Source organism: Penicillium psychrosexuale, assembly GCF_028828465.1.
Source record: "Penicillium psychrosexuale strain IBT 29551 chromosome Unknown utg000003l, whole genome shotgun sequence".
NCBI lineage: Eukaryota > Fungi > Ascomycota > Eurotiomycetes > Eurotiales > Aspergillaceae > Penicillium > Penicillium psychrosexuale.
The window spans coordinates 1,677,544-1,690,280 of record NW_026643188.1 but is presented as its reverse complement, the minus strand read 5'-3'; the positions used below and the strand labels follow the sequence as shown (position 1 = coordinate 1,690,280).

At 49.9% G+C, this 12,737-nt stretch overlaps 5 protein-coding genes across 5 annotated transcripts; 3 read left to right on the top strand and 2 right to left on the bottom strand.

Annotated features, from left to right (window-relative positions):
• Positions 1-48: 48 nt before the first annotated feature.
• On the top strand, positions 49-837 carry N7518_004576 (O-methyltransferase; the record flags this gene model as incomplete). The annotated part of the gene is made up of 2 exons (XM_057185503.1): positions 49-526; positions 638-837. The coding sequence occupies 2 exons, from the start codon at positions 49-51 to the stop codon at positions 835-837; spliced, it is 678 nt and encodes a 225-aa protein (XP_057042273.1).
• Positions 838-1,057: 220 nt separating this feature from the next.
• N7518_004575 (putative lactoylglutathione lyase (Glo1)) lies at positions 1,058-1,777 on the top strand (the record flags this gene model as incomplete). Its single annotated transcript, XM_057185502.1, is given in 3 exon segments — positions 1,058-1,369; positions 1,386-1,685; positions 1,739-1,777. 3 exon segments carry the CDS (start codon positions 1,058-1,060, stop codon positions 1,775-1,777), a joined length of 651 nt encoding a protein of 216 aa, XP_057042272.1.
• A 122-nt stretch (positions 1,778-1,899) lies between these two features.
• N7518_004574 (CCCH zinc finger and RRM domain protein) lies at positions 1,900-4,364 on the bottom strand (the record flags this gene model as incomplete). Its single annotated transcript, XM_057185501.1, has 5 exons — positions 1,900-2,217; positions 2,274-3,253; positions 3,302-4,033; positions 4,088-4,206; positions 4,300-4,364. 5 exons carry the CDS (start codon positions 4,362-4,364, stop codon positions 1,900-1,902), a joined length of 2,214 nt encoding a protein of 737 aa, XP_057042271.1.
• A 724-nt stretch (positions 4,365-5,088) lies between these two features.
• Positions 5,089-8,002, bottom strand: N7518_004573 (elongation factor 2; the record flags this gene model as incomplete). The annotated part of the gene is made up of 5 exons (XM_057185500.1): positions 5,089-5,106; positions 5,160-7,591; positions 7,660-7,717; positions 7,919-7,934; positions 7,995-8,002. The coding sequence occupies 5 exons, from the start codon at positions 8,000-8,002 to the stop codon at positions 5,089-5,091; spliced, it is 2,532 nt and encodes an 843-aa protein (XP_057042270.1).
• A 3,308-nt stretch (positions 8,003-11,310) lies between these two features.
• On the top strand, positions 11,311-12,734 carry N7518_004572 (uncharacterized protein; the record flags this gene model as incomplete). Its single annotated transcript, XM_057185499.1, has 2 exons — positions 11,311-11,540; positions 11,573-12,734. The coding sequence occupies 2 exons, from the start codon at positions 11,311-11,313 to the stop codon at positions 12,732-12,734; spliced, it is 1,392 nt and encodes a 463-aa protein (XP_057042269.1).
• Positions 12,735-12,737: the final 3 nt, after the last annotated feature.

Here is a 12,737-nt window from a genome sequence, read left to right as displayed (position 1 = left end):
ACTTCAACACAACAACTTCCTAATCTCAAATAACCAATACAATACAAAATGGCACCCTCACCCGTCACAGCCTCCCCAGAAGTCCTGACCCACCTCAAAGACCTACACACCAAATCCCTAACCCAAGAATCAACCGTGGACTGGCACAACCTACCAAAACAATGCAGTCCTGAATTCGACTCCATCATGGTCGACAAGTTCATCGCACTGGACCAAGACAAGTGCGAACTAGTCTACCACATCCTGCGCAGCATCAACGCAAAGACCGTCGTCGAAGCCGGTACCAGCTTCGGCGTTAGCACCATCTACTTAGCGCTTGCCGTCGCAGAGAATGCGAAGCGCGTCAGCGCCACCACTAAGCCGCGAGTCATCGCCACGGAGAAGGAAGAGTCCAAGGCTAAGATAGCTCGAGAGCATTGGGCGCGTGCCGGCAAGGAGATTGAGGATGTGATTGATCTCCGTGTTGGGGATCTGCGTGAGACTCTTACTTCTGATTTGGGGACTGTGGATTTCTTGCTGTTGGATAGTAAGTGGTGTTCATTTCCTTGGGCTGATGCAGTAACATACACATACATATGCGAATATGTCTAGTCGTGATAGTAGCAGCAGGCATCTATGCTAACCACTACATACCTAGTCTGGACGCCTCTTGCCCTCCCTGCGCTGAAGCTTGTTCAGCCGCATTTCCGGCCTGGCGCGGTGATTATCGTTGATAATACTGTCAAGGCGAAGGATAGGTATCAGGAGCTCTTTGCGTATGTTGATGCCGAGGGCAGTGGATTCCGACGGGTGACGATGCCGTATGAGGGGGGTTTGGATATGATTGTTTATCAATAGATGTAGTCTCATGAAGTTATCCACGCTATCGCAGATCAATTCGGTATGCACGCTATGAACTATTCCAACACATCCAGTTCTTTATCTTTGATAGGCCCAATGGATCCGCCCTAGCTACTAGTCGAATATCAGCCCCTCATTCTATAAAATCCATATCCTTTATATACCCCGCACATTGATTCAATTCCACCAAACTCATCCATCCATACATCCATCCACCATGTCCAAAACAAACCTCCACCTCCAACCCCAAGAAGAAGAACCAGGCCTCTTCAACGCAGCCCCAAGCCTAAACCCACCCCCAACACCAGCAACAAAAGACTACAAACTAAACCACCTAGCCCTACGCATCCAAGACCCAACCCGCTCCCTAAACTTCTACATCAACCTCCTAGGCATGCGCATAATCTTCACCATGAACGCCGGCCCCTTCACAATCTACTACCTCGGACACCCGCCGCCATCAGCCATGACCGAAGACGACATTACCGCGTGGGCGAACCACGAGCGAAATCCCCGTTCTGACGAAGACGTGCGGGCTGCTGGAGTTGTTCCATATGCATGGTACGGAGAATGTTGATGGTGGTGCGGATGGTGCTGGTGCTATTTCTACGGGGAATGTACCCCCGCATCTTGGATTCGCGCATTTGGGGTTCACGGTTCCTGATGTGTCGGCTGCTGTGCGGAGGTTGCGGGATGGTGGGGTTAGGATTCTGAAGGATGTGGGTGTTTCTTCGAGGGAGGCGGTGCCGCTTTCGGAGTGGGAGGAGGAGAGGGGTATTGCGCGCGGCGAGATTCATGCGAATTATGCGTGGTTTTTTGAGAAGTTTGCTATGGTTGCTGATCCGGTGAGTTTCTATGGCCCCCTGAGTCAAGGTATTGTGCTGATGCGAGCGGATAGGATGGATATACGGTTGAGTTGATTCCTCAAAATGTGTGATCTACGATTTTGGCACGGTTTTGTTTAATCAACAGGTCGGAATGGAACGTCCATCCCGTAAAAATAGCTTAATGCAGCCTATACAGCCAACATATGATGCTGGTACACGAAAAGTAACGGAATTAAGCGCCCCAGCTGTCATCCTCCGCAACGTCGTAATCCATATCCCGCGCAGGAGCGCTGTTGGCCACCGACGAAGACGACATGACTGTGTCTTCTGGTTCGTCTTGTCCAATACCACCCTTGAATTCCGTGGATGACCCAGCGGTAGGAAGTACAATGGGCGGATTGGGCACCCAGGTGAGTTGAACCTCGCCCACGGAGGGGATGTTCCAGGGGGAGAACATGAGCTTCTCGGCCTGGAAGCGCTCTTTGAATGCCACCACGACGGAGTTTGGCTGGTCTGGGTGTGCCTCAATAGATTCGTATTCGCCAACGCCCTAGAACACAACGAATTAGTACACGCTTTGCTTGGTTAGAAAGATACATAACTTACCATCAGGTGCTGACGCAATGCCTCGTCCTTGTCTGAGTTGAGCTCAACGCCCGATACGGCGACTCGTCGAGGCCGGTTATCCAGACGCAGTACACCTCCCCGTCCCCGAGCCGCAGATCCACCGCGTCCACGATATCCTCCGCGGAAGTTGGGATCGTAAGCGCCGCGTCCACGGTACGTGCCTCGGCCGCGGAAGCCACCACGACCCCGGTAGCCACCCCGCGCTGAATGGTCCGCCGCAGGGTCAAGACCAAGACTCTTTGCCTCCGCCTCGAGAGCAGCCAGTTGAGCTCGCAGCTGTTTCGTCTCAGCACTGATATTCTCGTCAGCTGGACGCTCGGTGGCCATAGCGTCTCCACCACCGGTACCACCGTTCGTGTCTGTCGTGCCTCCAAGTCGCTGCATGAGACGGGCCCGCTCCTCCTGCTGTTTCTTGATAAGTTCATCGCGCTGGCGCTCTAGAGCCTGCTTGGCTGCTTCGGTCTCCTGTCGCTTTTTCATTTTCTCCTCGTGCGCCCTCTGTGCTTCTTGTTGTTGCTTCTCGAACTCTTCTTTGTTGAAGGCTGGGGGCTCCGGTTGTGCACTGTCATGCGTCTCATCGCGATTCGGTTTGTACCAGTAAACCTTCACGAAGCGGTTGTCGAAGATAACCTTGGGACTAGACCACGCAGCCTTGGCTTCCGGGAAAGTCTCGTATTTGACCAAAGCCACCTTTTTGTAAGGTTGCAAAGAGACCTCGGTGATCTTACCGAACTCTGAGAAGAACTCGCGCACAGAATCCTCGTTGAACTTGTCGTCGGGAATCTGCTCAACAACAATAGTCGTAACAGACTGATCTTCATTAGGTCCTGCCGATGAGAAATCGGACCGGCCGCGTCCTCGTCCGCTGAATCCGCCGCGACCACGGCCGCGGCCACGGTCACCGCGCGAAGGAGCACCGCCCCGCTGTGCATGCGTACCCGCGGTCTTGGGGTCATATTCTGCGACTGTTAGCAATGGTATATCTAGGATGAATGAATTGTTCTTACCATCGTCTTTCGAGACTCCCTCGCCGTGCTGGTAAGGGCAAGTATTCCCTAGGTAACAGATACCTTGGGTATCATAGAATGGACATCGCTGGTTGCTTTTGGGGATCTGATCGGCTCCTGGCTGACCGGGAGGACCAGGCATCCCGGGCATAGGCATCCCCGGCATCGGCGGGAATCCCATACCTTGCATACTCTGCATAGCCATCATTGCTGCCATAGGGTCATTCGGGTCGAACGGTGGGAAACTGGGCATCATAGGGAAGCCACCGGGTTGCTGCGGAGGGAACTGTTGACCCTGCTGATGCGGAGGAAATTGCTGGCCTTGTTGCTGGGGAGGGAATTGCTGGCCTTGTTGCTGCAGTGGAAACAGTTGGCCCGCTTGCTGTGGAGGATATTGTTGACCCGGTTGCATATGTTGTCCGCCCATGAAGTCGCCGCGACCACTTCCGCGCCCACCACGTCGTGCAGTCTTGATAGCGCGATTCTGGAACCCACTATCGTCGTGATCCGGCTCCCCCTGGAATCCCTCATTGAAAGTTCGTTTCCGGTTGGCACTGCCCGGGGTGACGGTAGCTCTCGGGCCGCTGGGGGCATTCTCAGGAGGCTGTGACAAAGGAATCTGGGCAGCAGGTTGGGGCTGGCGCTGAGGCTGGGGTGCAGGCGCGGGCGTAGGAGGTGCGGGTTGTTTGGGACCGAATGTTGTAAAGAGCTCGGTAACGAACGGTTGAGTGTCTAAGAAGTGTTAGTTGTATGAAACAACTCGCTGCGATCGAGATATGGACTCACGTTCGCGTAGGAAATCCTCCAAATTTTCCACCGAGATCTTCTTGATTTCCTCGGCTGGCGCATCGGACCTAACTAGCGCCAAAACATAGTCTGCGAGCACGTCGGAGTCGGCATCCGAGCTAAAGACAGAATAAAACCAATTAGTCTCAGTTTGCTTCCCCTAGGGCCATCCACGGGTCTCAGTCCCCGATTCTGGTGCCTGATCAACTCACATGTCCTCCAGTTTTTTTACCACCCATTTCTTTACGTCAGCGGCCTCTGCATCAGTAAACTGCATGACGAAGATTATTTCCGAGCAATTCCAAACCGTGAGGATTGAATTGGATCGAACAAAAGATCGAAGTGAAAGTGGCGATGATTGCAGGGATGCGGTTTTAACAAAGCCGTCACGCGGGAAGATGCCTGCGTGTGCAGTGATAATTGTATATGCGATGAAATCACACCCTTGTATTTCAGATAACAATGCTTGAGAATAGGTTATTTTAAGCTGATAAGCATTCACCCCAACCGTAAGGGAATAGAAGGATATGGCTAGGAGCGCGATTGTGAAGGGAAAAACGCGAGGCTCGGTGGATCACGTGATTAATGACATAGGACAACACAACTCCTCAAGCTGCCATTGCGATCGGAGTCATGGTTTCGCTGATTTTTTTTATGCTTACAATTACTTGTCTACAGATGAACCACTGTGCCTAGCATACCCAAGTTTATTTTCATATCGAAACTGGCTGCTAGACTACAGCAAAAACGCAAAAAGCAAAAAGAAAACCCTCGGTAGAAAAACCAAATGTAGAAACAGCAATGAAAGGACAGAATCAATGATGCCTAGAGGCTTCAATATTCATGTCCTGATTTCTAAAGGCGGAACGATCGAAGCAAATACCGACGAATGAGGGAATAAAATTTTGTTGAACCGAAGAAATTGTATTGAATTCATCAATCTCATGAAAGATTCCACGAATGACTGGCAGAAGGGAAATTCTGGGTGACCGTGAACATTTTTACAGCTTGTCGTAGTACTATAGGACCAGATTAGTAACTGTGACCAACGAGAGTGAAGAAAAAGACTTACGTTTTCGTAACCGGGAACGACCTCCTTGAGACCCTTGCGCTTGCGCATTTCCTGGACGACCTGACCGGGCTTGGTGGTGGGGTCGAGAGGAGAACCGCCGGGGAGGATGCTCCAGTGATCGAAGATGGACTGGGGGAAAGCCTGGCCACCGGTAGCGGAACGCAGATCGGCAGGGAAACCGAAGGACTCGTTGACGGGCAAGTAAGCCTTGACCATGAACAGAGGGGTACCGGGACGCTGCTCCTCAGTGTAGACGTGACCACGGCGGCGGGTGAGGACACCGTAGATACCACCCATAGCCTGCTCGGGAACCTGGATCTCGACGTTGAAGATGGGCTCGAGGAGACCGGGGTCGGCCAACATGGCAGCGGCGTACAGAGCACGACGAGCAGTGGGGATGATCTGACCACCACCACGGTGAATGGCATCAGCGTGCAGGGTAACATCAAGGATGTTGAAGCGGACGGAACGCATGGGCTCCTCAGCAACAGGACCCTCGCGGGTAGCCCACTGGAAACCGGAGACAACGGAATCCTTGATTTCGTTGAGGTACTGCACGGCCTTGGTCTGGTCAACGAGCAAGTTGGCACCGGTGGTGTCGGGACCGAAGCACCAAATCTTACGGGCATCGGTGACATCCCAGCCGTGCTCGTCAGCAAGGACACGGGCACGAGCCTTGAAGTCGTCACGGGGGCTGATACGGCCAGCCTCAATGGCTTGGGAAACTTCCTCGTCAATAGGCTGAGCAGTCATGTACAGACGGTTGTGCTTGTTGGGCGACTTAGACAGGGCAGTCATGCTGGAAACGCCAGCGACGGTCTCACGGTAAGCAACGACGGGGTCGGAGATACGGAGGGGAACACCAGCGTGGTCCTCCTCGAGATCCTTAAGACAAATCTCGAGGTGGAGCTCACCAGCACCGGCAACAATGTGCTGGCCAGACTCGTTGATCATGGTCAGGACACAGGGGTCGGACTTGGAGAGACGCTTAAGACCCTCCACAAGCTTGGGCAGATCCTGGGCGTTCTTGACCTCGACGGAGCGCTGCACAACGGGGGAGACGGAGAACTTCATGACCTTCATGTTGTGGGCGGTCTCATCGGTGGTGAGGGTACCGGACTTGAGCAGGAACTGATCGACACCGACCAGACCGACAATGTTACCGGCGGGGACATCCTCAATGGGCTCAACGAAGCGACCCATCATGAGAATGGTACGCTGGATGGCCTTGATGAAGAGATCCTCCTTGCGGCCGGGAACGTAGTTGGGACCTTGGATGCGGACCTTGACACCGGACTTGACGGTACCGGAGTAAACACGACCGAAGGCGTAGAAACGACCCTTATCGGTGGTGGGCACCATCTTGGAGACGTACAGCATGAGAGGAGCAGTGGGGTCACAGTCGCGGATACCGATGGCGGCGCGGTCATCCATGGGGCCCTCGTAGAGAGTCTCGACACGGTACTTCTGGGCAGTGATGGGGGAAGGAAGGTGGATACAGATCATCTCCAGAAGGGCATCAGCGGCAGGCAAGAACTTGCGCATGATAAGCTTGAGGAGGGCCTTGCCCTCGAGCTCCTTCTCATCGTTGGTGAGGGTGACCTCGAGCTTCTCGAGGAGAGTGAAGATCTCATCACGCTTGTTGTGGTTGACAGCGGCGAAGATCTTGAAGATGGGGTCCAAGATGAACTGGTTGAAGGCACGCTCAAGAGTCTTGCCCTCGTACTCACCCTTGGTGGTCCACTTCTTGGTCTTGGGGTTGAAGTAGTTGTCGCCCCAGAGACGCTCAAGCATCTTCTTGCGGTCAACACCGAACTTCTTGGCGTAACGGATGGCGAACTGGCGGACAGTGAAGCACCAGCCGTGGAGACCGGAACCGAAAGCGATTGTGCCCTGGTCGGGGTAGACCTGGACGTCACCGAGAGCCTTGTCGAAGTAGGTGGAGATGATGACGTTAACGGACTCAATGGTACGGGAGAAGGACTGGTACAGATCCTCCTTGGAGACCTGGAGCTCGAGAAGAGCACGGTCAACCTTGTTGATGCACAGAACGGGCTTGATGCGCTCGGTCAGGGCCTGACGCAGGACAGTCTCGGTCTGGACACAGACACCAGAGACACAGTCGACAACGACAAGGGCACCGTCAGTGACACGGAGAGCAGCAGTGACCTCGGATGAGAAATCAACGTGACCGGGGGAATCGATCAAGTTGATCAGGAACTCGGATCCATCGACAGTCTGGGGAATCTCCTTAAGATCCTCTGGGTCGGGGAACTTGGCGTACAAGGAGATAGCGGTGGACTTGATGGTAATGCAACGATCCTGCTCATCGGGACGGGTGTCCATGAAACGGGCCTCTCCAGCCTTGGCGGCGGAAATAATACCGGCACGCTGAACCAGAGAGTCGGAGAGGGTGGACTTTCCGTGATCGACTAACGCACAGAGACCGAGTCAGAATCAACCATTTCACCATATCACTTCCTCTGCCGTTTGAACTTACCGTGAGCAATGACGGACATGTTTCGGATGTTAGCCCGACGGTCCATCAGAGACCGGATCTGATCTAGGTCAGTATCGACATTCATGATGATTTGATGATGTTGTGTATCAAGGGAAATGGTTGAAAGGTTTTTCAAGTATCACCAGCGGTGGGAGGTAGATGGAGGCAATTGAAGAAGGAGCCATCGAGGGAATATATCTCCTCCTTCTGGTGATAGTGTTTGATATAACCTTGGAACCCTTGAAAGGCAAATACTAACCTCTTCGATAGTGAAGCTGTTCACATCATTGTTAGTACGTTCTAGGACATCGAGGTCTCAAGCAAGGTCAACTTACTTAACCATTTTGGCGGTTGATCCTTAGTTTAACTTGGATAAACAAGAAAAGAAGAAGAGCACACAGATGACTAGGATCGAGACTTCTCGATCGCTGAATCAAAAACTTCTATGTGCAGCTGCTCCTGGTGGACAGAGATAGAGGGGAAAAGAAGAGGAAGAAGAGGGGAAGGAAAAGTGGGAGAGGAAAAAAAGAAAAGCGAAAGTGGGGACTTTTTTTTCTCCTCCCGGTTTTGTGCGTTTTGAGCTGACTGGCCTGTTTGCCTATGAAACCGTTTATATTATTCGGTTTTTTTCCGTTTCTCGTTTTTTAATTGCTTATATTCCTTTCAATTACTTTGGGTATTTTTTCTTGATTTCAAATCCTTCAGATTGGCATGTCCTGACTCACTATATTGTCTTTTTTTTGCCATCCGTGGGTGCTCCGGTGACGTTTTGACAGCCATACCCCAAGCGAGAGATGTCATCCGACTCGTTTTATATCTCTAGCTATGATCCTTGATCTTACTAAATGCTTAAAAGGAGTCATCTTAAAGCCTATGATTCACAGCACGCTTTTATATTTCCAGGGTTTCTAAGAATGACTTGACTTCCTGCCCAAAACCCCTCTATCAAGGTGGGGCAATGCACATTATTAATATTCTAACTATCGGTCAACCTTGGAATGTATCTTGTACGGTACAGCTATACAACTATGTACTAGTATACATATGTATATTTGGATATAATTCAAAATAGAGATACTTAAAACATTCAATCGCATTGAAATGAAAACCCCACTCCTACATCTTCTTTAAGCAAATTTTCACCGGTTTCCACTAGCTCGTGCAGCACCACCGTGCATTAACTAGTGGGGTTCACCAAGGCATCAAGGCATCAAATCATCCCACCTGCATACATTACAAGAAATGGGAGTGCAATACATGTATAGAGGAGGTAAAACTAATAAAACCAATGCTCAAGTCTGTCAAAAACTTGACTCTATACCCAAAATAGTGGATGTCAAAACAGTCTATAAGCCAGGACAAGTCTTCCAACCCGAGTATTCCGGCGCCCAGTCCCGGCAGCCACTTCAATATATGTTGTAAGGAATTGCCAACGCAATAATCTGGTGAGTCAGTCCACCTATCTAATAACTGGTATCAATACTCTGAAGTAGGGCAGAGTGTAACCTGGCCTCTTTTGGCCTCTTGGCTCCTCGCTAGCTACCTATTATGCTATGATATGCATTTGGATGCGACTAACATAGAATCCCGACTTGAAATCTCACTATCGAAGGGATGATGCCGGATACTGCAAATATAAAGTTGCTGGTAAATCATAATTCAAAATTGACACATGATTGTACAACCTCAGCACTATACATGCGTCGATTTTTTGCATCCTTCTAGAAAAGCAATGAGGTATAGCCTACGGAGGCTGGCTTGTATCATATAATGCCAGAAGATATTTTACAACACGACTATGTATTAGAAACCATTAGATGGGTCTACGGAAGACCATCAAAAGTTAGCTCAGGCCCAAGTGCTAGGTTGCCTTGGTTTAGACTTCTCCTATTGGAAATAAAAGACCGTAATTTGATAACATAGAGTTGTATAACCATGTAATGTCTCTTCGTTATAAGCGTCTAAGCTAACCTCTAAATAGACCCCGACATGCCCCTAAACAGACCCCGACACTCGAAGACCTAGCGGGCCACCCAATCGCTAAGAGTCCCTTCGATAAGCGAGTCCAATTGTGACCAAGTCAGATCGGTTTTGTCAATTTAGTTAGATAAAATTTTACCCTTCTAGAATTAAAATCCTGGTGATCCGTAGTACAAGAATAAGTTAGAAAATATTCCCACGCTTAACTGCTGATCGACATACGTAGTGGGGCGTGGTTCTTAGCTATATACTAGGCGCCTCTTTGCATACAATATATGCTTTGTCTCTGAAAAAAAAAAAAAAACACCTATTCCGTTTCGTACTGTGTTCAATGGCACAAGAAAGCCACAAAATATGTTACTAAGATCTACCCAAAGAGGGAGAATACGGTTCTTATAATGAACGATCTCTTCTCAAATAATTATTTTGCACTAACATCTCACTAAGACACCACGCCATAACTAGAGCATCGATGTGGCATTCCGGACGGTCGGCAATGAATGTAAGGTCCGCAAAATGTCACCATGTTTGTGTTATATTTCGAGGCGATAAACGCTGTAGCGGCTCCAGACTGTCTACTAGCATGAATGGTCTGCATTACCGTTAGAAAGTCGATTGAATCATCCCTGACTGTGACCGATATTCTTGTTATTAGAAGCACAACCGTGGAATATATAAAGACCAGGATTGATGCTAAGTCCCAATGAATATTCTAGCATGGGTCGGGATGCAGCAAACCAATGAGTTTGTGATGAAGTTTAAAACCACCTAAGCGCATTGATTTGATGGCTCTATCAAACACAACTATATATGTCGCCCTACCAGATCCCATTTGTTGGGCCTATCATGCTCCAAATTTCCCAGCCTTTCTCTATCATAGATGATATGACTGGCCCCCAATAGGGCACACTAGCTGTAGTGTTTTTATTGAATCATATCTTGTGTCATCTCACCGGGTCATTTATAACCATTCGCAGCCATAGACAGCAACTGAAAAAAAAGAAATTACGATAAGCTCTCACGATAAGCGATCTATGCTGATCCCCATTAAGGCTGGGAATCATCGAATAGTGCCAAGAGTAATATATTAATGAAATATAATGCGTTCTAAGGTTCTACACTAGACCTTGCTGATATCCTCTGTGAAGTTGGAAGAACCTCAAAATCTAGGCCTAGTGAGCTAGTCTAAAGCCAGAATTTCAATCTCCTTTTAAAATAACACAAAGCGGTCAGCTCCTTAAGATCACGATAAGGATGTATATATCACGTGCCACAGTATCGCCAACAACATCTGGCAGTTGGTCTTCATCTTCTTCTTCTTCAGGATATCCACACATCTCAAGACTTACACTACACCAGTGGGAAGCCGTGTATGAACCTGGCTGTGGGATCTGAAATACCATATCTGCCTTAGTTCACTGTTAAGGTCCATTTGTCCCTACAAAGCATTCCATATTGGAAAGGCAAATGGTGAGACTCGGCTTGTCTACTCGATTTTCGGGTTTCCCAGGTGGTGGCTTGTATTTCGATTAAATAAGCGACCAGGACCAGGTAGGTTCCTGAATCATTGATGGCGCGACATAATCGCTTTCATCCCCTCTACCCTTCTCCCATCATTGAATTGACCTCTGAGCTTGATTGATATACCGTCTATGTAATTCTCAAAACAGAATGGCTGACGAGTCTCCTAGTCTCCACGATCTGATCGAGGGGCTCGGATTTCCTCCAAGTGAGCACCAATTCTTGCTTCGTCTCTTCGGCTCATCCGACCCATTTGCTGGGCTTCCTCCGGACCTAGAGGCCAGTCACAGCCAAGATCAATCTCGCCAACTCAGCTCTACTAGTCTTGCTCGTAGACTTGCATCTACTAGGCTCTGGCAAGATACTCCTCCTTCTAGTGGGTGGATCTCGTTGACTAACATACTGTCCCCAGTGAACGTGCGAATCAGTTTCGTCTACAATCCTTCCAGCATCGTCCTGGTGACTTTCCCGAGGGTTCAGAAGGCAGAGACCTGGTTCACTACGAAGAAGAGTGGACTTCCCTCATCGGTGCCGATTCGGAATTTCTACTATCCGAGTTATTCCAACAGCTTGCAACGGACGACGAGCCTCCCTGTCTCGAGTCCCCCGAGCTTCCCGAACACCATAAGGCATCAGAGAACGTTACACGCCCTGGATCTGTTGAACCCCCATGCTCATCAGTCTATGACAGCGAAAAAGGTGAGCCGCCCGATTCTGTTGATAACCTCAACGAAACCCCTCGAACCCAAGGGAATTGCGAAGCATCCCAGGACCCAAGGACTTTAAATCACACCGGGAGCTTTGAGAAGCTACTTGAATCATTCCCAAGACCTCCCGGTCGCGATCAAACCGTTGTGGACCAAGATTTCTCCCACGTCTATTCTGCCACCCAACGATTGTCACCCAAAGACAGTGCCCAAGCTAATACGTCGACATTCACCAGCAGTCATATCAAATCCGCGACCAGCCTACCTCGGATTTCCCGATTCTCTGAAGATTTGGTGGACAGCAACCCGATCGGAGAACAAGATTCTTCCAGAATCTGTGCCAAAGCGGATACATCTGCACTCGATAACAGTGGGCTACCAACTAGTTCTTCTGGAATCTCCCGGCCGTGTTCTAACGACACTTCAACCGTCGTCAACACTCGGAAGATTTCCTCTCAGATCCCTTCACCGTCCCCCAGCGCCTCTTTCGGAGAGTTGCCTCTCCCCGACTATCACGAGGGACAACAAGTGGATCCCGAAACCTCCGACCAGGCTCAGGAGCGCGCAAATCAGGAAAAATACACCATTTTCCCCTCATACTCCTCTCGGGTCCGTCCGATCAGCTACGTGATCAGAAAACAGCACTCTTTTCACAGTATCTTCGAAGGTTTCTCTACACCTACGGATTCCCCTCGGTATTACCAAAAGACGCCTCTTCGTCTCTCCACTCGTCCGTCGATAATCTCTCTTGCCTCTGGAAATAGGAGCACACCGAAGCGCAAGAGAATCTTGAAACGTTTTGTTAAAAAGCTCAAACATCTGCTTTGTCACACCCCCAAACGCACTCCATCCGCATTCAATCATTAATTC